Source organism: Oncorhynchus gorbuscha, linkage group LG06 (assembly GCF_021184085.1).
Source record: "Oncorhynchus gorbuscha isolate QuinsamMale2020 ecotype Even-year linkage group LG06, OgorEven_v1.0, whole genome shotgun sequence".
In the NCBI taxonomy this organism is placed as follows: Eukaryota; Metazoa; Chordata; class Actinopteri; order Salmoniformes; family Salmonidae; genus Oncorhynchus; species Oncorhynchus gorbuscha.
In genome coordinates, this window is record NC_060178.1 from 83,849,411 (window position 1) to 83,877,185 (window position 27,775).

At 42.9% G+C, this 27,775-nt stretch overlaps 1 protein-coding gene across 2 annotated transcripts; it reads left to right on the forward strand.

Annotated features, from left to right (window-relative positions):
- Positions 1–27,404, forward strand: LOC124037277 (ras-related protein Rab-37-like). 2 transcript variants are annotated; one of them, XM_046351971.1, is made up of 9 exons: positions 1–329; positions 19,488–19,598; positions 19,729–19,770; positions 19,867–20,185; positions 23,374–23,426; positions 25,381–25,446; positions 25,731–25,787; positions 25,972–26,048; positions 26,230–27,404. In XM_046351971.1, exons 1-9 carry the CDS (start codon positions 171–173, stop codon positions 26,339–26,341), a joined length of 996 nt encoding a protein of 331 aa, XP_046207927.1. In that variant the 5' UTR covers positions 1–170; the 3' UTR covers positions 26,342–27,404. The 2 variants fall into 2 exon arrangements, with proteins under 2 accessions (XP_046207927.1, XP_046207928.1); XM_046351972.1 differs by having other exon boundaries at positions 19,867–19,933.
- Positions 27,405–27,775: the final 371 nt, after the last annotated feature.

The following is a 27,775-nucleotide window of genomic DNA, read 5'->3' on the forward strand; positions in this document are numbered from 1 at the left end:
TGGTATTCGTGTTGGGGGTTTAGTGGTTTCACACAAAGAAAAGTAGGAAGAAGGAGAGAGACAAAGGGAGAGAGAAATAGATAGTTGTCAGGAAATATCTGGCTAATTTTCTAAGGGGGCATCATTGATTTTGGCATTGTATCCTGGTCTGCCTTGAGCGCTTCGAGAGGATGGAGACGATGGAGTCCATGGAACCGATATCTGCGCACTACACCACTGCATACCCGGAGATCCACCCCGATAGCGCCTATGGATCTACAGAAGGGGAGGAGAACCATTCACCGTCTGCCCCCCCAGCTCTTTCATACGACGAAGAATTAATGCACAAGGTAGGAGGATGATTGGATTCATGTCTAAATAATATACAACTCTGTTACTTGTTGATTTTCTCATAAGACGAGGCTATACACTCGGTTATCTCTTATTGATTTCAGTCACGTTAAGATAGAACTTGTAATGGTTCAGCTCTTTGATGCCACATCTAAATAACAGTTGTCTTGACCTGGTGGAATAGCACTTTGAATCGTCATTGTGCTTTCCATGGTACTGAAACGCTGGATAGCAGTTGGATAATAGCCCACTGACCATCGCAGCAGGAGAGTGTATGACGATGTTTCCAAACCAAAGCAAACACCTGTACTGTGCCCTCCCCGTTCCCGAAGTGTTTCGGTTCGCTGCCAGTACCAGCTCATACCCTTGCCAAATAACCTCACATTAACTAACCAGCCTTCGTGCTGAGTCCACAGCTTCAGCCTGGTCTCATAGACTAGACGTAACATAGTAAATGTAAATCCGGGACACACAAATGAGTATGATATGTGTAATTACATAAGACAGAAGGTTACTTAAGGCAAAAACTAAAGTAGGGTGGTATAACGCGAATGTCTAAGAACCCAAAGGTAGGGTGACAACATTTAAAATACCCAAATGTGGGACAACAGGACATTGATTCAGTGTTGATCTAACTTTTCTTAACAAGCACCATTGTATTAAGTGAAGTGGCGTAGTGACACTCTGTGCAGAAAATTTGGTGATGCAGAAAGGAGAGACCACGCGTGTGGCAGCTTTATGAAAATATTTGGCCAAAGAAACATTTCTGGATAAAGGAGAAACCATGGCTGCCTTCCAAGCAATGGGAACCTCCCCAGAAAGGAGAGACAGGTTAAAAAGGTCAGAGATAGGCGCAAAACAACAAAAAAACACCACCTGCTTAAGGGAAGCCTATTTTCCTCCGAGTTGGGCCCCTCTCTTCCTCTCTGGCTGAAATTGAGTACCACAGTATGAGTCATAATACCTATAAAACCTAGCAGTTAAACAAGGAAATGGTTCCATTAGTTTTTCCACCGTTCATTTTTCCATGGGGGGATTTTATAATGACTTCATATAAGGTCTGTGTTTTGTGTAGGCTTACCCTGTCTTGATGTTTTGATAACCACGTAAATCTCTCTCGGACAAGGTCACTTTTACCAATATATTTGCCTGTAATTTACCCCCCAAAAATGAAATGCTTTTTAGCCTCTAATGTGGCTATCATACAGAACTACAGATCCTGTGGCAAGCTTTGAAGTCATCAATCAAGGCAGTGTTGCAGGGAGGGAAAACCTAAACATTTCTCCATGCTAAATCTCAGGATCAAGTAACGTAAACTCACTAACTTTTGTACATCGCCTTGGTCTGTACAATTGACCTTATTTTAGCGCCCCAAAAACATAATACTTCCAGATCAACTGTAATGTCAATACCATTGTAAAGCACAATTTCTCCCCTTTCCAACTAATTGCATGACCCCCACGCTGCCCTTTTCTATATGATTCAAGAAGGCAATCAGTCCCATCGGGTCTTTTTAAAAATGGCGGGTGGGGAAGCGAAACTAATGCGTGATAGTGAGAAGGAGAGATATTGTGTGGGAAAATTGCTTTTTTTCACTTGATCTGTCCAACTTATCATCTTGTTGCCTCTAAAATGTAAATAAAACACTGTAAAGAGTTTATATAATGTGTCATTACATACCTATTTGAAGGTTTATGTCGCATTTGAATTGGGTTTTTAGGGCGGTGCTAAAGTGATCTTCAGAAGCAAACAGCGGCTTTGAAAATGATGATCGCTTGCAGTGATTAAAAAAATGACTAGGTATCCCCCCTTACCCCCGTCACTGTCCATTTCTTGTTTTTAAATGATGAGAGAAGTGCTACACCTGGTGGAGAGCGATTGTAAGACAGAAATAGTTGCTTTATGCGTGCTGTACGTTACGGCATGACACATCACGATGTAACGGAGGGTCCGTTTTTTCAACTTTTCTCCAATACTATAGAGCCATTACCATGTCGATCAACGCTTGAATAGAAACGTAGTTCACACCCCCGATTTTGAAGTCAACACAGTCGCTACAGTCCCATTAGTTTCCTTTGTAGCGTCATTTGAATGTTGCGGTTGCGCACATTTGTACGGAATGGGGTGAGTTTACGTTAGTAAGGAACCTACAAGTAAAGTCAAATATAATAACTGGTAGATATTATAGCCTTTTTGTATTTTCTTGTTTAAATGATTGATATTGTGTGTTTATCATGTGCATTGCTGTTTAGCATCTTTCAAATAAACTACCTTCGCATGTTTTATTACTAGAGTAGTTAAAATTACCCTGTCCTTTGTAGCTAACTAGCTAACCTTAAGTCTTTCCGTCGATCAGAAGAAAGGGTGGTTATGTGCTATGTAACCACTACTCCGGATTGTAACCACTACTCCGATAAGCATGCATGTGTATTTTATCATTTTCCGACCTCTGTAAGAGAGAGGCATCGCTGGAGCCATGTGATAAGGTAAGCCCTGTTTTCTACCTGCTAATAAGCTATTTTGGTTTGGTCAAAGATCTGTAGTTAGCTAGGTGCTTATGAAAATTTTGCTAGATAACCACTGACTGTACTTACGTGTACAACGCACATTACCTTCCTTTCAAGTAAAAAATAAAACCAGCATTAGCTGGTATAATGACTGTGTTGACCTTTTTATTGACAAGTATTTAGTGAGCTAGCCAGCTAGATAACGTTGGCTCACAGTTTGTGTAGTCATACTTTTTCACATTAGCCCACCAAGGAAGGGATATTTAGCTAGCTAGTTAACGTTAACTCATCGTTTGTGTAGTCAGACTTGCCAGGTAACGTTAGGCCATCACCATGGCAATGATAGTTGATTAACTAGCATGTCACCACTTAGCTCACTGTTCGTGTAGTCAGACTTTTCTAATGTTAACTAGCTAGCTAGCTAAATATCACCTGGTGGGCCAGCTCGTTATAGGCACCTTAGTTGGCTAGTTAGCGACATTAGCTAAAGTTAGCTAGCTACCTTACATAGGACTTGTGGGCTCAATGTTTTCCCATACAAAACACAGAAACGGTTTTATTCCACGAGTGCATCTGTTGTTCTTGACTATTCAAAAAAATCCTGTGAAGTAAATTAGACATGTTAACTGGGATGTAAATTAAGCTATCCCGAGGCTAGTACTTTTCAAACTGGCCCAGTAGACAATGTGCCAAACTAGCCTGACACAGAAGTGAAATGGATAGTAGAAAATGTGCCAAACTAGCCTGACACAGTAGTGAAAATTTGCCTTTACAAACATCGTATGCCACAGATTTTGGACCTAAATGTTACCCGGGCTAGTAAAAATCGTGGTCTGCTGGCCAATGCCCAAAATCCTTATATTCCATCCCTGCATGTCAGTCCCTTTCAGACAATCCCCCTGCCGATCCCTGTTGGTCCTCCTCAGTGACCTCACAGCTGAAGGTTTAAACTTTCTTTTGAGAAGTCTGTTGCTTATGGTATTTAAATATAAATGTTACCATTTTAGAAATCAACCTATCTAGCTAGTAAAAGTAACTTTTGTTTGTCTTTCAGACTGGCAGACTGGAAACCCAGTGACAGCACTTGGGTCTGCAGCTGCCATTTTCAGTTGGGAAAGAGAAATGGCCCTGTGTTTTACAGAAAAGGTAGCTCATCCACTGTGCCAGAAGAGGAACATCCAGACACATCCACCATGGCAGACAATGAAGTTCCAGGCCCCTCGGCCGCTGAATATGTAGGAGACTGCTGTCTGCACAGTTGCAGAATGCTCTCACTGAGGTACATCTTGAGGAAACATTAGCACAGTTGAAGGTTCTACAGGAGAATCAGCTGTATACCTGCAACCGGTATTCAGCATCACAGCTGTCTGATAAAATACTTAGGGTGGAAACAGAACTTCCAGACAAAGGCATGTTCAACATCGTTGTTGAATACTTTGAACGTTGCAAGGACTGCGTTGTCTACTTTCCCAAGTGGAGGGTTAAGGTGCTGTCATTTGAGGATCAAGTGTTTATGGTGCTTATGAAGTTGTCACAGCTACACCAACTTGCACCTGGCTCAATTATTCCGTTGTAGTGCAAGCACTCTCAGCAATGTTACCATCAGTTTAATTCACGTGACTCACAAGCTTTTTTTCATTATGACAATGAAGACTGTTCCAAGTCGGGAGAAGAACCAAACGTGCTTGCCTGCGTCTTTTCAGAGGTCCAGCAGAAACTGCAGGATGGTCATTGACTGTACTGATAAAATATAACCTATTCTGGGAGGAGCCTAGTGTGTGTGTCTGAACAATGTGGAATATTTTTGGACCGTTGGATTGGAATAAAACCTCAAACATATTTGTGTGCTAAAACTATTTACAAGATATTTACAAATGTTCACTGTTGCAGTGCCAACTTTGGATACATGTAGTCCTTGAAGAACTCCTCTAGTCCAGCAATACTAGTCTGCCAGAGGTCATCACGCTGGATGGTGATGGAAGCTTTGGTGGTCCACAAAACGAAGAAGCAAGTGTCCCTTCCAGTGATGTGGAGCTTCCCTTCGACCTGGTGCCAGTAAAGATGGTCTCCATGTAGGCGGTAAGACCCTCCTCCTCCTGGATATAGAAATCCTTCAAACCATCCAGTGAGACACCCATCATCCCAGACCCTGTGACCAAAAACCTGGACTCCTGCACATCCATCCCTGTAGCCATTTTGAATGCCTTGATGCCCCCCTCTTCATTATCTGTACCCCACTTTACAGACAACACCCCATCCAATGACTGTGATCTGAGGACTCTTTTTAGCAGCGATGGAGTAACTGGCAGCCAACCTCCCTCTCCTTATGGTGTACCAGTTTGGTTTGGTGCGCTGTCCTACAGTTGCCTGCCGTAGAGCCTCCTGCAGCTCCACCGACAGTGCCATGCCAGCCAGGATGCCTGCATGCCCCAGGTGCCCTTTTTTAAAACAACGTCCAGTACAGACAAGGGTTACAGGGAGGGTAGCGGTTGTTCTGGCTCAGGTTCAAGGAGACATGCCATTTCACTAAACCTGCCCCGGAGACAGTTCCTTAGCTTGTACTTTTCGGCCGGCTGCAGGTCCTCAACTGACTGCACCTGGTTGAGCACAGCTGGCTTCCTCCACTCGCATTCCACATCCGTACGGCCGATATTGTGAACCGCAAAAATAGCCAATGCAGCTGTTTTGCTACACCTATGAGCTCCACAAGGGCATTTGCATGTGGCAGAGAGAATCCCTTGGTCACCTATAGAGACCTGCCAAGAGGAAGGATGTTAAGTGCCACATGCCTTTCAATACATGACTTTGAACACCTCAATACATTTGTTGTAAGAAATGTGCTATATAAATAAAGTTTAATTTGATTGATGACATTAAAGTTGTAGAATATTTAATTAACGGTCATTTTCACATGAGGACAAGTGCATTTTTTCCATAAACTTTTAATTGATAACTTGGCATTTTATCACTTGACATATCACTCATACAGTTTGAAAGATCCTATAAATCAAGACAGTGTGAATGCATGTGCCACTCTGAATAAATAAATACTGTGCCTTTGAAGATTTGTCTCTGGTCATGTGACTACAATACAGGATGGATGTCTTAACAATGTCAATCATTCTGAATGTCAATAGATTTTTAGATTCATTTTCATGAATGACAACATTCTAGAACTGAGTTATCCCTCATCTGAGTCTGGTATCCGGGGTAATTTAGTAAATGATTATATCATTGATTAGGTATCTCTTTCCTTGTAGACACAGGATAAACTTTATTCCTCATGCTGGTCCTGACCAAACTGGTAAGTTTCCCCTCACTATAGCTGCACTTTTCCACATCGCCATACTTATAGTGGTCTTCTCCCCTTTTAATAGCTCTTATGTACATTCTTGAAAAATATAAGGTCTGGACTTGACACTAAAGTTGACATACTGAACAAACAATTATCTAGGCTAAGTAAAATAAAATAATATTTTTTTTATCTATTGCTTTGCTAACTTGCTAGCTAAAGTGTAGTCTGTGACTAGCTAAGACAGAGAAGTGGTCCTGTGTAGCTCAGTTGGTAGAGCATGGCGCTTGTAACGCCAGGGTAGTGGGTTTGATCCCCGGGACCACCCATACGTAGAATGTATGAACACATGACTGTAAGTCGCTTTGGATAAAAGCGTCTGCTAAATGGCATATATTATATTATTAGAGAAACCAGATGGAAGAAGTTCAACACTTTATTCAATTAATTTGAATACAGCACATGGATTCATCATGGATTGGACACAGGACTCTGATCGTGCTGGTGAATAGTAGCTGATGATGTCAGCTAGAGATGAAATGCAGGAGCTTCCTGCAGGAATTTGTAGTTTTGCTGAGGTCTTCTCTGTTGCTAAACTCAGCAAAAAAAGAAATGTCCCTTTTCCAGGACCCTGTCTTTCAAAGATAATGAGTAAAAATCCAAATAACTTCACAGATCTTCATTGTAGTGTTTAAACACTGTTTCCCATGCTTGTTCAATGAACCATAAACAATTAATGAACGTGCACCTGTGGAACAGTCATTGAGACACTAACAGCTTACAGACGGTAGGCAATTAAGGTCACAGTTATGAAAACTTAGGACACTAAAGAGGCCTTTCTACTGACTCTGAAAAACACCAAAAGAAAAGATGCCCAGGGTCCTTGCTCATCTGCGTGAACATGCCTTAGGCATGCTGCAAGGAGTCATGAGGACTGCAGATGTGGCCAGGGCAATAAATTACAATGTCCGTACTGTGCGACGCCTAAGACAGTGCTACAGGGAGACAGGACGGAGAGCTCATCGTCCTCGCAGTGGCAGACCACGTGTAACAACACCTGCGCAGGATTGGTACATCAGAATATCACACCTGCGGGACAAGTTCAGCCTGGCAAGAACTGCAACACCAGGAACGCACAATCCCTCCATCAGTGCTCAGACTGTCCGCAATAGGCTGAGAGAGGCTGGACTGAGGGCTTGTAGGCCTGTTGTAAGGCAGGTCCTCACCAGACATCACCGGCAACAACGTTGCCTATGGTCACGAACCCACCGACGCTGGACCGGGCAGGACTGGAAAAAGTGCTCTTCACTGACGAGTAGCGGTTTTGTCTCACTAAGGATGATGGTCAGATTGTGTGTTACAGGGTATCCTCCTCCCACATGTGGTACCCTTCTAGCGGGCTCATCCTGACATGACCCCCCCAGCATGACAATGCCAGCAGCCATACTGTTCATTGTATGCGTGATTTCCTTCAAGACAGGAATGTCAGTCTTCTGCCATGGCCAGCGAAGAGCCCGGATCTCAATCCCATTGAGCACGCCTGAGACCTGTTGGATCGGAGGCTGAGGGCTAGGAGGTGCCTTGGTGGGGAAGTGGGGTAACACCTCACAGCAGCAACTGGTAAATCTGGTGCAGTCCATGAGGAAGAGATGCACTGCAGTATTTAATGCAGCTGGTGGCCACACCAGATACTGACTGTTACTTTTGATTTTGACCCCCTTTGTTCAGGGACACATTTTTCAATTTCTGTTAGTCACATGTCTGTGGATTTGTTCAGTTTATGTCTCAGTTGTTGAATCTTATGTTCATACAAATATTTACACATGTTAAGTTTTCTGAAAATAAACGCAGTTGACAGTGAGAGGACGTTTCTTTTTTTGCTGAGTTTATTTAGGATTTAGCATTTGTTTTAGGTAGAGGCGAATATATTGATATAACTCCCCTAGTCCGAGAAATAATTATACGGTTATCAAAATGTCACGCCAAGGTAAGCCTACACCAAATACACACTTAATTTGAAGTGTTTGTAAAATGAATGGTGAAAAAACTATTGGAACCATTTCCGTGTTTGACCGCTAGGTTTTGAAAATACCAAAACATGCACCATTTTGGGTCCTGAGGACCAAGTTTGGGAAATGCTGCCTTAACTCTGACGTTTGCCCTTTGACCTAACTCCTAACCTCAACCCCTAACCCCTAGCCTAGATAACGTTAGCCACTTAGCTAACGTTAGCCACTTAGCTAACGTTAGCCTCTTAGCTAACGTTAGCCACTTAGCTAACGTTAGCCACTTAGCTAACGGTAGCCAAATTGGAATTCGTAGCATATCATACGTTTTGCAAATGTATAACATGTACAAATTGCAATTCGTAACATATTGTACGAATTGCAATTCGTTACATATCATACTTATAGTAATTCATAACATATCATACGAAATGGATGATGGACATCCACAAATTAATACATACCATACAGAACCTAACATATCATACTAATTGGAGTTCCCGGATTTACATATACTATGTTACTTCTACACCTAAGCCCAGGTTGACAGCTTTGAAAGTACTGCAGTTCACTTTACTTAAATATGCAGTTTGCAAAGACTACAGTTCAATCCAGTTGAATTGGCTGCTGCAGTTGCATCAATTAAGTTTGTTTCTCTTGGGATAGGCCTGGCTACATTTCATTATATTTTCTCAGTCGTCTGGACTGGCCTAGTTCTTTTCACTGTTGTGCCGCTCCATTAGTACTCTATATAGGTCAGAGTAGGGCACCACTGCACTGCTTTCATTTCTATCTGAAATCAGGGGCAGGGAAGGAGCCCATTGATAAAAATGTTTGTAGTACAAACCAATGGCTGAATGACCGTAGACTTGGAGTCATCAGTGTGTTTTAGATCTCTCTACACAATGCTAAAGAAGGATTGTAGTGGTCAGTCCCTTCTGTAGTAATGGTCCTATAGCTTTCTAATTAGTCTGAATGACCTTATTGATAGCACTCTCTACAAGCCCCATAGGACGGACGGACACACACACACACACACACACACACACACACACACACACACACACACACACACACAGGTCTGAACTGTCTGTTTTACTTATGATCTTGGAGGCAGAAGTAATATGTTTCAGTACAACAACCTGCTCCATAAAGACATCTGTGTTTTAACCCTCTCTGTGACTCAGCCTTCACACTGACTCATCACCTACTTCCAGATCTGTGCCTACAGTAAAGGTCCATTGCATATTTGGCAGGATTGAACAATTCCCAACCAACCTTACAGCCCTTATCCCCTGTGTACCTGTGGCGATCTGTCTGGGTTGGTATTGGCCATATAGAGAATATTCCACCTAGCCTATAAGTGCAGAAGGAATCATGTTCTCTGATGTAAGACAACGGGGTGAGTGATGACAACTCAGGCCACAGACAGGACACTTAGGGAATATGTGTGTGTTTGTGTGTGTGTATGTATACAGTGCATTTGGAAACTATTTAGACCCCTTGACTTTTTCAACATTTTGTTACTTTACAGCCTTATTCTAAAATCGATGAAATATATTTTTTCTCATCAATCTACACACAATACCACATAATGACAAAGCAAAAACAGGTTTTTAGAAATGTTTGGAGAAAAAAAAAGGAATATCAAATTTACTTAGTATTCAGACCCTTTATTCAGTACTTTGTTGAAGCATCTTTGTTTGCGATTACAGCCTCGAGTCTTCTTGGGTGTGACGATACAATCTTGGAAGACCTGTATTTGGGGAGTTTTTCCCATTCTTCTCTGCAGATCCTCTCAAGCTCTGTCAGGTTGGATGGGGAAGGTCGCTGCACAGCTATTTTCAGGACACTCCAGAGATATTTAGATTGGGTTCAAGTCCGGGCTCTGGCTAGGCTGCTCAAGGACATTCAGAGACTTGGGAGACCAGGTCTAGGAAGATTCTTGGTGGTTCCAAACTTCTTCCATTTAAGAATGATGGAGGCCATTGTGTTCTTGGGGGCCTTCAATGCAGCAGAATGGTTTTGGTATCATTCCCCAGATCTGTGCCTCAACACAGTTCTGTCTCGGAGCTTTACTGACAATTCCTTCAACCTCATGGCTTTTTTTGTGCTCTGACATGCACTGTCAACTATGGGACCTTATATGGACAGGTCTGTGCCTTTTCAAATCATATCCAATCAATTGAATTTACCACAGATGGACTCCAAGTTGTAGAAACATCTCAAGGATGATCCATGGAAACAGGATGTACCTGACATCAATTTTGAGTCTCATAGCAAAGGGTCTGAATACTTATGTAAATAAGGTATTTCTGTTTTTTATAATACGTGTGCAAAATGTCTAAAAACATGCTTTCACTTTGTAATTATGGGGTATTGTGTGTAGATTGATGAGAATAAAATATAATGTAATCAATCTTAGGATAAGGCTATAACAAAATGTGGAAAAGGGAAGGGGTCTGAATACTTTCAGAATGCACTGTATGTGTGTGAGTTAATGGCGGACACTCACAGCCTCCTAACAAGCTCCTCATTAACCACAGAGATAAAGAACCATAAGTGCTTGGAGAGTGGATATATCATCGTGTTGGACACACACACACACACACACACACACACACACACACACACACACACACACACACACACACACACACACACACACACACACACACACACACACACACACACACACACACACACACACACACACACACACACACACTCTTCCTGTGTCTTCCACTGGTCCGTGACGAATTTCCCAAACATTTGCATCTGTTCCAGCTAATTGCATCTGAGTCACCGGGGGGATATAATGCTCCATTTCCAGCAAACCCCATGTTACCACAGAAAAGCTTTGCTCATAATCCCCAACAGACTTATTGCGTCTTCTTCCCCTCACAATACTCCCCCTTCCCTCCTTTCCTGTCGGCTTCCCCTCAATGATGTAACATGACTAGAGGTGGGTATATTATTTAGTTTACCAGTAAATCACCAGAATTTTGGTATCTTTCAAGGATTTATGTATCTAGTGGCCCTTTTGGGTACTTCAGATGATCATAGGTGTCTGTACTGTAAGTATCTCTGGTCCTCTGTGTGGCCTTATCACATGTAAAATATATGAAATAATTAAACAAGATAATTAAAAATATTAAGTTACAAAGCTGTAAAATATGATCCTAAATATAAACCTAACTTAGTGAATATCATTGGTGTTTAATATGAAGGTTTCAGCATTAAATATACAGTACCAGTCAAAAGTTTGGACATACCTACTCATTAACTTTAACTTCCGGCGCCGACAGAGATGGCCGCCTCGCTTCGCTTTCCTAGGAAACTATGCAGTTTTTTGTTTTTTTTACGTGTTATTTCTTACATTAGTACCCCAGGTCATCTTAGGTTTCATTACATACAGTCGAGAAGAACTACTGAATATAAGATCAGCGTCAACTCACCATCAGTACAACCAAGAATATGTTTTCCGCGACGCGGATCCTGTGTTCTGCCTTACAAACAGGACAACGGAATGGATCGCATGCAGCGACCCAAAAAAACGACTCCGAAAAAGAGGGAAACGTAGCGGTCTTCTGGTCAGACTCCGGACAAGGGCACATCGCGCACCACTCCCCAGCATCCTTCTTGCCAATGTCCAGTCTCTTGACAACAAGGTTGATGAAATCCGAGCAAGGGTAGCATTCCAGAGGGACATCAGAGTCTGCAACGTTCTCTGCTTCACGGAAACATGGCTTACTGGGAAGACGCTATCCGGGGCGGTGCAGCCAGCGGGTTTCTCCACGCATCGCGCCGACAGAAACAAACATCTTTCTGGTAAGAAGAGTGGCGGGGGCGTATGCCTCATGACTAACGGGACATGGTGTGATGAAGGAAACATACAGAAACTCAAATCCTTCTGTTCACCTGATTTAGAATTCCTCACAATCAAATGTAGACCGCATTATCTTCCAAGAGAATTCTCTTCGATTATAATCACAGCTGTATATATCCCCCCCCAAGCAGACACATCGATGGCTCTGAACAAACTTTATTTAACTCTTTGCAAACTGGAAACCATTTATCCGGAGGCTGCATTCATTGTAGCTGGGGATTTTAACAAAGCTAATCTGAAAACAAGACTCCTTAAATTTTATCAGCATATTGATTGCGCTACCAGGGGTGGTAAAACCTTGGATCATTGTTACTTTAATTTCCGCGATGCATATAAGGCCCTGCCCCGCCCCCCTTTCGGAAAAGCTGACCACGAATCCATTTTGTTGATCCCTGCCTACAGGCAGAAACTTAAACAAGAGGCTCCCACGCTGAGGTCTGTCCAACGCTGGTCTGACCAAGCTGACTCCACACTCCAAGACTGCTTCCATCACGTGGACTGGGACATGTTTCATATTGCGTCAGATAAAAATATTGATGAATACGCTGATTCGGTGTGCGAGTTCATTAGAACGTGCGTTGAAGATGTCGTTCCCATAGCAATGATAAAAACATTCCCTAACCAGAAACCGTGGATTGATGGCAGCATTCGCGTGAAACTGAAAGCGCGAACCACTGCTTTTAATCAGGGCAAGGTGTCTGGAAACATGACCGAATACAAACAGTGCAGCTATTCCCTCCGCAAGGCTATTAAACAAGCTAAGCATCAGTACAGAGACAAAGTAGAATCTCAATTCAACGGCTCAGACACAAGAGGCATGTGGCAGGGTCTACAGTCAATCACGGACTACAAGAAGAAACCCAGCCCAGTCACGGACCAGGATGTCTTGCTCCCAGGCTGACTAAATAACTTTTTTGCCCGCTTTGAGGACAATACAGTGCCACTGACACGGCCTGCAACGAAAACATGTGGTCTCTCCTTCACTGCAGCCGAGGTGAGTAAGACATTTAAACGTGTTAACCCTCGCAAGGCTGCAGGCCCAGACGGCATCCCCAGCCGCGCCCTCAGAGCATGCGCAGACCAGCTGGCCGGTGTGTTTACGGACATATTCAATCAATCCCTATACCAGTCTGCTGTTCCCACATGCTTCAAGAGGGCCACCATTGTTCCTGTTCCCAAGAAAGCTAAGGTAACTGAGCTAAACGACTACCGCCCCGTAGTACCCACTTCCGTCATCATGAAGTGCTTTGAGAGACTAGTCAAGGACCATATCACCTCCACCCTACCTGACACCCTAGACCCACTCCAATTTGCTTACCGCCCAAATAGGTCCACAGACGATGCAATCTCAACCACACTGCACACTGCCCTAACCCACCTGAACAAGAGGAATACCTATGTGAGAATGCTGTTCATCGACTACAGCTCGGCATTCAACACCATAGTACCCTCCAAGCTCGTCATCAAGCTCGAGACCCTGGGTCTCGACCCCGCCCTTTGCAACTGGGTACTGGACTTCCTGACGGGCCGCCCCAGGTGGTGAGGGTAGGCAACAACATCTCCTCCCGCTGATCCTCAACACGGGGGCCCCACAAGGGTGCATTCTGAGCCCTCTCCTGTACTCCCTGTTCACCCACGACTGCGTGGCCACACACGCCTCCAACTCAATCATCAAGTTTGCGGACGACACAACAGTGGTAGGCTTGATTACCAACAACGACGAGACTGCCTACAGGGAGGAGGTGAGGGCCCTCGGAGTGTGGTGTCAGGAAAATAACCTCACACTCAACGTCAACAAAACTAAGGAGATGATTGTGGACTTCAGGAAACAGCAGAGAGAACACCCCCCTATCCACATCGATGGAACAGTAGTGGAGAGGGTAGCAAGTTAAGTTCCTCGGCATACACATCACAGACAAACTGAATTGGTCCACTCACACTGACAGCGTCGTGAAGAAGGCGCAGCAGCGCCTCTTCAACCTCCGGAGGCTGAAAAAATTCGGCTTGTCACCAAAAGCACTCACAAACTTCTACAGATGCACAATCGAGAGCATCCTGGCGGGCTGTATCACCGCCTGGTACGGCAACTGCTCCGCCCTCAACCGTAAGGCTCTCCAGAGGGTAGTGAGGTCTGCACAACGCATCACCGGGGGCAAACTACCTGCCCTCCAGGACACCTACACCACCCGATGTTACAGGAAGGCCATAAAGATCATCAAGGACATCAACCACCCGAGCCACTGCCTGTTCACCCCACTATCATCCAGAAGGCGAGGTCAGTACAGGTGCATCAAAGCTGGGACCGAGAGACTGAAAAACAGCTTCTATCTCAAGGCCATCAGACTGTTAAACAGCCACCACTAACATCGAGTGGCTGCTGCCAACACACTGTCATTGACACTGACCCAACCCCAGCCACTTGAATAATGGGAATTGATGGGAAATGATGTAAATATATCACTAGCCACTTTAAACAATGCTACCTTATATAATGTTACTTACCCTACATTATTCATCTCATATGCATACGTATATACTGTACTCTACATCATCGACTGCATCCTTATGTAATACATGTATCACTAGCCACTTTAACTATGCCACTTTGTTTACTTTGTCTACATACTCATCTCATATGTATATACTGTACTCGATACCATCTACTGTATGCTGCTCTGTACCATCACTCATTCATATATCCTTATGTACATATTCTTTATCCCCTTATACTGTGTATAAGACAGTAGTTTTGGCATTGTTAGTTAGATTACTTGTTGGTTATCACTGCATTGTCGGAACTAGAAGCACAAGCATTTCGCTACACTCGCATTAACATCTGCTAACCATGTGTATGTGACAAAGAAAATTTGATTTGATTTAGATTTGATTCAATTGTAAAGTAAAGTACAGATACCCCAATACTTTACAGCACTGCCAAAGTTACAATAGATTGCTATAGATTTTCTGTTAATTACCAAAATTATTAAACATTCCAGCAACTTTGGTAATTACCGGTAGCTTTGCAACCCTAAACAATGACTAATCCCATATTACCCAGTGGAGGTTTAGATTAAATAGTCATTTAGCTGTCAGTCTGTTGGCAGGGGATCTGTGGTACAGCTTTATCCATAGAGCTGTGTGTGTCAATGACAGCTTGTAAGTAAGCATTTCGCTGGACCTGTTTTATCCTGTGTATGCAACAAATATACTTTTATTTGATTTGAACCCTGGTGTGCTACCAAAATGGGTGGGCATATTACGCAAATGTCTACCAACCCAAAGGCTGTGAGTTCAAATCTCATCATGGACAATTTGAGCTAATTAGCAACTTTTCAACTACTTACTACTTTTTAGCTACTTTGTAACTAAACTCGGCAAAAAATGAAATGTCCTCCCACTGTCAACTGCATATTTTCAGCAAACTTTTACATGTGTAAATATTTGTATGAACATAACAAGATTCAACAACTTAGACAAACTGAACAAGTTCCACAGACATGTGACTAAATTGAATAATGTGTCCCTGAACAAAAGAGGGGGGGGGGGTAGTCAGTATCGGAAGTGTGCCTCCATCTGCATTAGATACTGTAGTGCATCTCTTCCTCATGGATTGCACCAGATTTGCCAGTTCTTGCTGTGAGATGTTACCCCACTCTTCCACCAAGGCACCTGCAAATTCCTGGACATTTCTGGGGGCAATTTGTTTTGAAAAAAATGTATTTCACATTTATTTAACCAGGTAGGCCAGTTGAGAACAAGTTCTCAATTACAACTACGGCCTGGCCAAGATAAAACAAAGCAGTGTGACAAAAACAACAACACAGAGTTACAGATGGGAATAAACAAACGTACAGTCAATAACACAATAGAAAATTCTATATACAGTGTGTGCAAATGTAGTAAGATTCGGGAAGAATGGTCCTAGCCCTCACCCTCCGATCCAACAGGTCCCAGACGTGCTCATTGGGATTGAGATCTGGGCTCTTCGCTGGCCATGGCAGAACACTGACATTCCTGTCTTGCAGGAAATCACGCACAGAACGAGCAGTATGGCTGGTGACATTGTCAGGATGAGCCTGACGGAAGGGTACCACATGAGGGAGGAGGATCTTCCCTGTAACACACAGCGTTGAGATTGCCTGCAATGACAACAAGCTCAGTCCGATGATACATTTACATTACATTTAAGTCATTTAGCAGACGCTCTTATCCAGAGCGACTTACAAATTGGTGCGTTCACCTTATGACATCCAGTGGAGCAGCCACTTTACAATAGTGCATCTAAATCTTTTAAGGGGGGGGGGTGAGAAGGATTACTTTATCCTATCCTAGGTATTCCTTAAAGAGGTGGGGTTTCAGGTGTCTCCGGAAGGTGGTGATTGACTCCGCTGTCCTGGCATCGTGAGGGAGTTTGTTCCACCATTGGGGGGCCAGAGCAGCGAACAGTTTTGACTGGGCTGAGCACGAACTGTACTTCCTCAGTGGTAGGGAGGCGAGCAGGCCAGAGGTGGATGAACTCAGTGCCCTTGTTTGGGTGTAGGGCCTGATCAGAGCCTGGAGGTACTGAGGTGCCGTTCCCCTCACAGCTCCGTAGGCAAGAACCATGGTCTTGTAGCGGATGCGAGCTTCAACTGGAAGCCAGTGGAGAGAACGGAGGAGCGGGGTGACGTGAGAGAACTTGGGAAGGTTGAACACCAGACGGGCTGCAGCGTTCTGGATGAGTTGTAGGGGTTTAATGGCACAGGCAGGGAGCCCAGCCAACAGCGAGTTGCAGTAATCCAGACGGGAGATGACAAGTGCCTGGATTAGGACCTGCGCCGCTTCCTGTGTGAGGCAGGGTCGTACTCTGCGGATGTTGTAGAGCATGAACCTACAGGAACGGGCCACCACCTTGATGTTAGTTGAGAACGACACCCCACCCCAGATCATGACGGACCATCCAAATTGATCCCGCTCCAGAGTACAGGCCTCTGTATAACGCTCATTCCTTCGACGATAAACACGAATCTGACCATCATCCCTGGTGAGACAAAACTGCCACTCGTCAGTGAAGAGCAATTTTTGCCAGTCCTGTCTGGTCCAGCACAGTGGGTTTGTGCCCATAGGCTATGTTGTTGCCGGTGATTTCTGGTGAGGACCTGCCTTACAACAGGCCTAAAAGCCCTCAGTCAAGCCTCCCTCAGCCTATTGCGGACAGTCTGAGCACTGATGGAGGGATTGTGCGTTCCTGGTGTGACTCGAGCAGTTGTTGTTGCCATCCTGTACCTGTCCTGCAGGTGTGATGTTTGGATGTACCGATCCTGTGCAGGTGTTGTTACACGTGGTCTGCCACTGCGAGGATGATGAGCTCTCCGTCTTGTCTCCATGTAGCGCTGTCTTAGGCGTCTCACAGTACGGACATTGCAATTTATTGCCCTGGCCACATCTGCAGTCCTCATGCCTCTTTGCAGCATGCCTAAGGCACATTTACGCAGATGAGCAAGGACCCTGGGCATCTTTCTTTTGGTGTTTTTCAGAGTCAGTAGAAAGGCCTCTTTAGTGTCCTAAGTTTTCATAACAATGACTTTAATTTTCTCAACCTTAATCCTTTAATCTAACTCCTAAACTAAACCCTAATCTTAACCCCAACCCCTCACGTAGCTAACGTTAGCCCCCTAGCTAGAATTCTTAACATATCATATGTTTTTCAAATTTGTAACATATTGTACATTTTGTAAATTCGTAACATATTGTACATTTTACAAATTCGGAACATACCTATAATACGAATTGTAATTCGAAACATATCATGCAAATTGGGTGATGGAAATCAATCACCAAATACCTAAAGAGCTAAAACATTTTCTAGAAAAACAAACTGGTCTCAGAGCATTTCATATTATTCTGTGCGTAAATCCATGACAGTCCATTTAATGGGATGTCTTGGATTTACACACAGAATAATACGAAATGCTCTGAGACCAGTTAGTTAGGGGAAAAAAATGTTTTAGCTCTTTAGATCTTAAGATTTGAACGGTTTGGGCCAGAGACGAGTAGTTTTCTGCATAAAGGTGCAAACACGGACACAAAGCCATGCTCTGTTTGTTTCTATGGCAGAGGCTGTGGTACAAGCCTTATCAGACTTGCCTAAGCTAATGGTTTGTACAGGCAAAGTAAAATTATACAAACTACTTTGCTGGTGATGTGCACCCCTCAAATTATACAAACTACTTTGCTGGTGATGTGCACCCCTCAAATTATACAAATGTAACAACAGCCTTAGTGCACTAGACTTGAAACAATGTATTATCTGAGCGGAACTGGTGCTCCCAAGTCAAAATTCCATTGCTTTCCACAGGGCACGTTTATAAGTGATTGTTCAATAAAATAATAATGATTATGGAAAGTTTTACGTCACACCTGAGAGTTCCTCAAGGCACACCAGTTGAAAGCCACTATCAGATAGATGATACAGATATACCATGCACCTATAATTGTGAATGAGTGTGTTAGACTTCTAATCTGCCAATTGTAAACCACCCTATGGGACTCCCAATCACAGCCAGATGTGATACAGCCTGGATTCAAACCAAGGACTGTAGTGACACCTCTTGCACTGAGATGCAGTGCCTTAGACCCCTGCGCCTCTCGGGAGCCCGATGAGTATACTTAATTTAAAGTCCTCATAATGGTATTTATCATTTATCCGCTGTATACATTTTACATACTGCATACATGCAGTTTTATTACATATATAGATGTTACCAGAATACATTCACTGTACTACCCAGAGCTTAATAATAATTTCATTTGTTAATAGCCAAGCTGAAATAACCCTAAGAACCAATTTGAAATTGCAGCTCAAATAGCCAATCCCAGTATTGTTATATTTCTATTCGCATCTCCCGTCCCAATTTCCTTATATCATAGAGCCGTCTGTCAAAATACATTTTAAAAAGACTAATTTTCCTCACAGCTTTACATTTAATTTCTACATTTCTGTCTGTGTGTCAGTCTGTCTGTGTGCGTCTTAAATCCCATGGAAGCCGAGTTCAAAGACACTCTCTCAAAGTTGAGTCAGAGCTTTCTGAATCTACTTCAATGCTTCTACACTCAGTTACAGTCTATAATCCTGTGTGTCTGTGTTGAGTAAGATACTTAGCTGTGTCTGCAGGAAGAGATCATTGATTCACCTAAGCCCGTTCAGTTTGTGAGTCAACAATCTATTGATCTCAGTTTTCCAAGGTAATCTTCTCACCCTTGTAGGAAGATAGGAGAGACTCTGTGCTGTGTAAACATATCCACATGCTGCACATACATACAGTCATGCACAGGCTGACACACACACAAACATGATATGAATGGGCACTGTTGCACTCATTGATGCACATATAGATACATGCACATATGTTCTCACTCATGTTTGCACACACAAATACACACACACATGCAGATTATTGTCTTGTTATGTGTGTTGTTGGCAGACTATCCTGGTGGGGGATAGTGGAGTGGGTAAGACGTCTCTTCTGGTCCAGTTTGACCAGGGCAAGTTCATCCCTGGATCCTTCTCTGCTACTGTTGGCATCTGCTTCACGGTGAGTGAGAGAGTGATTGAGAGAGTGATTGAGAGAGTGAGTGAGAGAGTGAGTGAGGGAATGTGTGAGAGAGAGTGAGTGTGTGAGTGAATGTAATCAATCAATCGCCCCTCTTATCTCATCTCCTCAGAACAAGGTGGTGACTGTAGACAACGTGAAGGTAAAACTACAGGTAAGTCAATCTGAATGAATCCCTGTTCAAATATTTTTTGTTGCACAGAAAGGGGGATTTATTTTAATATGGTGTATTCTTTCCTCTTCATGTCAGATATGGGACACTGCAGGCCAGGAGCGGTTCAGGAGTGTGACACATGCCTATTACAGGGACGCCCATGGTAAAACAGTCTTGACACATGCCTATTACAGGGACGCCCATGGTAAAACAGTCTTGACACATGCCTATTACAGGGACGCCCATGGTAAAACAGTCTTGACACATGCCTATTACAGGGACGCCCATGGTAAAACAGTCTTGACACATGCCTATTACAGGGACGCCCATGGTAAAACAGTCTTGACACATGCCTATTACAGGGACGCCCATGGTAAAACAGTCTTGACACATGCCTATTACAGGGACGCCCATGGTAAAACAGTCTTGACACATGCCTATTCCATGGTAAAACAGTCTTGACACATGCCTATTCCATGGTAAAACAGTCTTGACACATGCCTATTCCATGGTAAAACAGTCTTGACACATGCCTATTCCATGGTAAAACAGTCTTGACACATGCCTATTCCATGGTAAAACAGTCTTGACACATGCCTATTCCATGGTAAAACAGTCTTGACACATGCCTATTCCATGGTAAAACAGTCTTGACACATGACTATTCCATGGTAAAAAACATGCCTATTCCATGGTAAAACAGTCTTGACACATGCCTATTCCATGGTAAAACAGTCTTGGATGCCTATTCCATGGTAAAACAGTCTTGACACATGCCTATTCCATGGTAAAACAGTCTTGACACATGCCTATTCCATGGTAAAACAGTCTTGACACATGCCTATTCCATGGTAAAACAGTCTTGACACATGCCTATTCCATGGTAAAACAGTCTTGACACATGCCTATTCCATGGTAAAACAGTCTTGACACATGCCTATTCCATGGTAAAACAGTCTTGACACATGCCTATTCCATGGTAAAACAGTCTTGACACATGCCTATTCCATGGTAAAACAGTCTTGACACATGCCTATTCCATGGTAAAACAGTCTTGACACATGCCTATTCCATGGTAAAACAGTCTTCACACATGCCTATTCCATGGTAAAACAGTCTTCACACATGCCTACACTCTTAGAAGAAAAGGTGCTATCTAGAGGATTCTTACAGGATTCTTTGGCTGTCCCCATAGGAGAACCCTTTGAAGAACCTTTTTTTGGTTGCAGGTAGAACCCTTTCTACAGAGGCTTCTACATGGAACCAAAAAGGGTTCTACCTGGAACCAAAAAGGGATATCCTATGGGGACAGCCGAAGAACCCTTTTGGAACCCTTTTTTCGAAGAGTGAACTACAGGAAGGCGCAGTAAAACGGCAGGGTAGCCTAGTGGTTAGAGCGTTGGACTAGTAACCTTAAGGTTGCAAGTTCAAATCCCCGAGCTGACAAGGTACAAATCTGTCGTTCTGCCCCTGAACAGGCAGTTAACCCACTGTTCCTAGGCCGTCATTGAAAATAAGAATTTGTTCTTAACTGACTTGCCTAGTAAAATAAAGGTAAAATATATATATTTTTTAAACAGTCTTGACACATACCTACATAACAGATGTGATCATACCGTACTTCTTAACTCTCTTGCGTTGTGTTTTTAAAGAAAGGACTGTCCAGCTAGTGGTCCCAGTTGGTGTTTATTCTGACGGTAGACAAAAGAAAGCACATTAGATGTGCAGGACAACAGTATGTTGATGGCTGTAGATTTGGGATTTGTGTGTTAGCATGGAAATCACTGTGAATTAGCATGGAGTTAATGTGACCCTTACAATTAAATCATGCTAACGACTTACAGCAATAACATAAAAAGCACATCCCAGGATGCTCCTAATATCTAACAAGTACCGTACATACCACAGGAGGTTGGTGGTGCCTTAATTGGGGAGGACGGGTCCGTGATAATGCCTGGAGCGGAATAAGTGGAATGGTAACAAATATATCAAACACATGGTTTCCACATGTTTGATGCATTTCCCTCCATTTGATTCCATTCGCTCCATTCCAGCCATTATCATGAGCCGTCCTTCCCCTCAGGAGCCTCCTGTGGTACACATACAGTACCAATCAAAAGTTTGAACACGCCTACTCATTCAAGGTTTTCCATGTTTTGAAAACTATTTTTGACATTGTAGAATAATGGTGAAGACATCAAAACTATGAAATAACACATATAGAATCATGTAGTAACCAAAAAAGTGTTAAACCAATCATAATATATTTTTCAAAGTAGCCACCTTTGCCTTGATGACAGCTTTGCACACTCTTGGCATTCTCTCAACCAGCTTCACCTGGAATGCTTTTCCAACAGTCTTGAAGGAGTTCCCACAAATTATTCTGAGCACTTGTTGGCTGCTTTTCCTTCACTCAGCGGTCCAACTCATCCCAAACCATCACAATTGGGTTGAGGTCTGTGATTGTGGAGGCCAGGTCATTTCATGCAGCACTCCATCACTCTTCTTCTTGGTCAAATACTCCTTACACAGATTGGAGGTGTGTTGGGTCATTGTCCTGTTGAAAAACAAATGATAGTCCCACTAAGCGCAAACCAGATGGGATGGCATATCGCTGCAGAATGCTGTGGTAGACATGCTGGTTAAGTGTGCCTTGAATTCTAAATAAATCATCACAGTTTCACCAGCAAAGCACCCCCACACCATCACACCTCCTCCGCCATGCTTCACGGGGGAACCACACATGTGGAGATCATCCTTTCACCTACGCTGCATCTCACAAAGACACTGCGGTTGGAACCAAAAATCTCAAATTTGGACTCATCAGACCAAAGGACAGATTTCCACCAATCTAATGTCCATTGCTCATGTTTCCTGGCCCAAGCAAGTCTCTTCTTCTTATTGGTGTCTTTTAGAATTGGTTTCTTTGCAGCATTTCGACCATGAGTTAACCAAGGCAGTTAACCCACTGTTCCTAGGCCGTCATTGAAAAAAATAATTTGTTCTTAACTGACTGGCCTAGTTAAATAAAGGTAAAATGTAAAAAATATATAATGAATTTATCTTCTGCAGCAGAGGTAACTCTGGGTCTTCCTTTCTTGTGGCGGTCCTCATGAGAGTCGGTTTCATAGCGGTTGATCCTTTTTGACGACTGCACTTGAAGAAACATTCAAGTTCTTGAAATTTTCCGGATTGACTGACCTTCATGTCTTAAAGTAATGATGAACTGTCCGTACTCTTTGCTTATTTGAGCTGTTCTTGCCATTATATGGACTTAGTCTTTTACCAAATAGGTTATCTTCTGTATACCACCTCTACCATGTCACAACACAACTGATTGGCTGAAACGCATTAAGAAGGAAAGAAATTCCACAAATTAACCTTTAACAAGGCACACCTGTTAATTGAAATGTGGATATCACAACAAACCTGTTACACCTTCTACAGGGACACCTACAGTAAAACAGTCTTGTCAAGCCAACAATCTGGCTCTGGATCTCAGCCATAAGGAGATACCTGATTATAACTTTAGTTATTTATATCATATACATTCATCTATTATTCATAGGGCTACATTTCATGTTTTGTCTTTCTTTCTCATAGCCCTACTCCTTTTATATGACATCACCAGCAAATCCTCCTTTGACAACATACGGGTGAGTCTTGGTCTCTGAAGGACACCTCTGCCATTATAATCTCTTTAACTGGTGATGCCCTGCAGAATTGTAATATTATAAAGATGTCCAGTGAGAGTTGTAATGTTGACAAATGACTAATCATACCAATTATGAGGAGGATATTGCCTGAAATGTAAACTGATACCATAAAGTGTTGACATGAACAATGATGTGTGTGTGTGTGTATGCATGGTGTGTGTATGTGCATGTGAAAACTAAATGGCAGAGTACCTGCTCGACTACATTGCATCAACCAAAAGTTGTGTTCCACGTCATTGATTGTGCAGTTGGGCACTAGATTACTGTATCATATGATGTTGTTAGCTGATATGTTAAATACAGTGCGTTTGGAAGGTAGTCATATTTTGTTACGTTAAAGCCTTATAAGATTTATTCAACAAAAAAATTCTGCCCCTCATCAATCTACACACAATAGCCCATAATGACAATGCAAAAACAGGTTTTTAGAAATGTTTGCAATTTAAAAAAAACAACTTAACTATCAAATTTACATAAGTATTCAGAACCTTTACTCTGTACTTTGTTGAAGCACCTTTGGCAGCGATTACAGCCTTGAGTCTTCTTGGGTAGGACGCTACAAGCTTGGTACACCTGTATTTGGAGAGTTTCTCCCATTCCTCTCTGCAGATCCTCTCAAGCTCTGTCAGGTTGCATGGGGAGCATCGCTGCACAGCTATTTTTAGGTCTCTCCAGAGATGTTCGATCAAGTCTGTGCTCAGGCTGGGCTGCTCAAGGACATTCAGAGACTTGTCCCGAAGCCACTCCTGCGTTGTCTTGTCTGTGTGCTTAGGGTCGTTGTCCTGTTGGAAGGTGAAGATTTGCCCCAGTCTGAGGTCCTGAGTGCTCTGGAGCAGGTTTTCATCAAGGATCTCCCTGAACTTTGCTCCATTCATCTTTCCCTCGATCCTGACTAGTCTCGAAGTCCCTGCCACTTTAGGTGCCTTTTGGCAAACTCCAAGCAGGCTGTGATGTGCCTTTTACTAAGGAGTGGATTCCGTCCAGCCACTCTACCATAAAGCCCTGATTGGTGGAGTGCTACAGGTGGTTGTCCTTCTGGAAGGTTCTCCCATCTCCACAGAGGAACTCTGGAGCTCTGTCAACATCCTGACCAAGGCCCTTCTCCCCCGATTGCTCAGTTTGGCCGGGCAGCCAGCTCTAGGAAGAGCCTTGGTTATTCCAAACTTTTTCCATTTAAGAATGATTGAGGCCACAGTGTTCTTTGGAACTTTCGATGCCGCAGAAATGTTTTGTTACTACTCCCTAGATTTGTGCCTAGACACAATCCTGTCTCGGCGCTCTACAGGCAATTCCTTTGACCTCATGGCTTTGTTTTTGCTCTGACATGCACTGTCAACAGTGGGACCTTATATAGACAGGTGTGTGCCTCTCCAAATCATGTCCAATCGATTGAATTTACCACAGGTGGACTCCAATCAAGTTGTAGAAACATCTCAAGGATGATCATTGGAAACAGGATGCACCTGAGGTCAATTTGAGTCTCATAGCAGAGTCTGAATAATTCTGTAAATAAGGTATTTCTGTTTTTAATTTTTAATACATTAGAAAATATTTCAAAAAATATGTTTTTGCATTATGTGGTATTGTGTGTAGATTGATGAGGAAAAACGGTTATTTAATCCATTTTAGAAAAGGGTGTAATGTAATAAAATGTTGAAAAAGTCAATGAATCTGAATACTTTCCGAATGCACTATACCTATCCGGGCGTGGTAAGATCTGGCATGCGTCTGCAATGTAGTTGGCCACGAACTCGACCCTAAAGCAATACTCGTTGCTCCCAGTTTACAGGTACTGTAGTATCGTTCGGGTTTCCCACTTGTTACGAACTCAGCATTAGCTGTGTTCCCGCAACCTCCCTTCTTGTCCTCTGATTGGCTGTTTCTCCCTCTGTAGGCGTGGCTTACAGAGATTCATGAGTATGCACAGAGGGATGTAGTCATCATGTTGCTGGGCAACAAGGTGAGAGGAATGGAAGGAATGGATAGGCCTGAAAAGCTTTTCGTAGTGGAAGAAAAGGAGAAGTATGCTGTTCGCCCTACCTCACATAACACCACACACAAATAATTGGACACACTCTCTGACTCACTCAAGCTGGTTATTCTTTCCAGTTATTCAACAGAAATGAGACGTTCAGATAATGCAAGTGCATTGTGTTTTACTCTGTTGACACTGAGATATTTGGCCTATTTGGATATTCTGGCCTTTCTCTTCTCCAATGGTGTGAATCTCTTTTCCCCCTACAGGCAGACATGGCCAGTGAAAGAGTGATCAGGAGAGACGAAGGAGAGAAGCTGGCCAGGGTGAGCAGCATGGTCACCTGTGAAGTAAATCATGCATTGATGCCAAGAACAGATATGTGCAACATTTACAGTTACGCCAATATGTAGATCCTAATTTCAATTTAGGATTAAGCACACAGTATTCTAAATTGACAATCCAATCCTTACCCAAGTTGAATGTAATAGATCTGTTTTCCTCTCCAAGGAGTATTCTGTTCCTTTCATGGAGACAAGTGCCAAGACTGGGGTGAACGTTGATCTGGCTTTCATTGCAGTAGCAAAGTAAGTGACAACACCCACACTGGTGTCATGGAATTATTATAATAAACAAAATGTCTTCCTCACTTTTTTTGTGCTCATCCTGTCATCCCTTCCTCCATCCATCCATCCATCCATCCATCCATCCATCCATCCATCCATCCATCCATCCATCCATCCATCCATCTTTATTTCCCCTCTGCAGGGAGCTGAAGCACAGGGCAGTACATGGCCAGCAGCCCAACGAACCCAAGTTCCAGATTCATGAGTACATTGAGTCTCAGAAGGAAAAGTCTGGTTGCTGTAGCTACTTCTGATGCAGATACCTCTTTCTCTCCCTCTGACTCTATACTCCCCCAATCAGCATCAGCTCTGCCAGGTACAATCAAGGGGAGTGAAGAGGTGCCATCTAAGTAGTACACAGCAAGGAACTTACAGGGAGGGAAGTAAATCAACTAATCAGCTTCGGATGAGTGTGGGAGAATTGGCTTTGAGGTTTTTGTATTTATCTTTTACACAAATACAGAAATGCCATAGAAATATTTTCCCCCTTTTACAAGGAAGAGCTGTCTCAAGATTAACACATTTCCCCTAGGACCCATGATACTGTGTTATCATTAAAATGCAGTGCCATGCATGTGTCACAAGGTGGAAAGTGTTGGGTTCTAAGTCTGGGTTGAGCAGGCAGAGTGAAGCAGAGGCAGACAACAAAATAATGTTTTCAAACATTTATTTTCTATGGCATGGTTTTCTCCACATAAATTGCGATCAACGTTTAAGCATGTTCTCCGTTAAAATTCTTACTTCAATTCCATAATTATTTTCCATACTTCGTAGCATGCTCTTTTACTTTTAACTTTAAAACCCATGCTAGTTACAACCACAGATATACAAACCAAACAAAACAAAAAGGGTCCCAGGAAGTGATAGAGCCCAGGAGGTAGGCGTCTATTTTTTCAAGAGCTCAATTTCAGCTTGACCAAACTCAATTAGCAATGTGCTCTCACCAATCAAAGCCATAACACGTTCCGGCACAACCTGGGACCCACCATGCTTCCAGACAACATTCACTTCCTGTGAGCAGCTGCCTGGAACACAAAAACTAATGGGTTTAAATACAGCATTCAAAGGCATATGATGTGTTAATCAACCAACACAAATGCTTCCATGCAAATAACTCACACCTGCTTTCAGATATATAATAATACAATTTCATAATATTATGCTGCTGAAGTTATTTCAGGTTGTCAATTTTAATATGAACTTGAGTATTTTATTCAGAATATTACAATATGTTATTTACCTGGTCAGTAGTTTCTTGTGAGAATGCCAAATGTAGTATTTGATGTATGCTGCATGAAAATTATATTTTCTAAAATGTTTTGTATTTGTCTCACTTCACTGGGAATATTGTGTGTGTGTTTTTGTGTGTGTGTGTGTGAGAGAGAGAGATTGAGAGAGAGAGGGAGCGCTCAAAGTTGGTACACACCGCCAGAGGGCAGTGTCTTTTAATTTATGTTCTGTTATTCCCTGAAGGGCTGAAGGCATCATGGTCAAATGTAAAACAATGAATGTAATGTTCTTATATTCACAATTGTGTGCTACATTGAACTTAGAAGGGTTTTATAGTTGACCTATTTTCATGAGATTTGTTTTTATTCTTTCAGGAACAAAAAACGTGTTATCAGTTTGGATTAAGTCTATGGATGAGGAATCATGAAGAAGCTTTGCATTCACATAAATAGCCATAG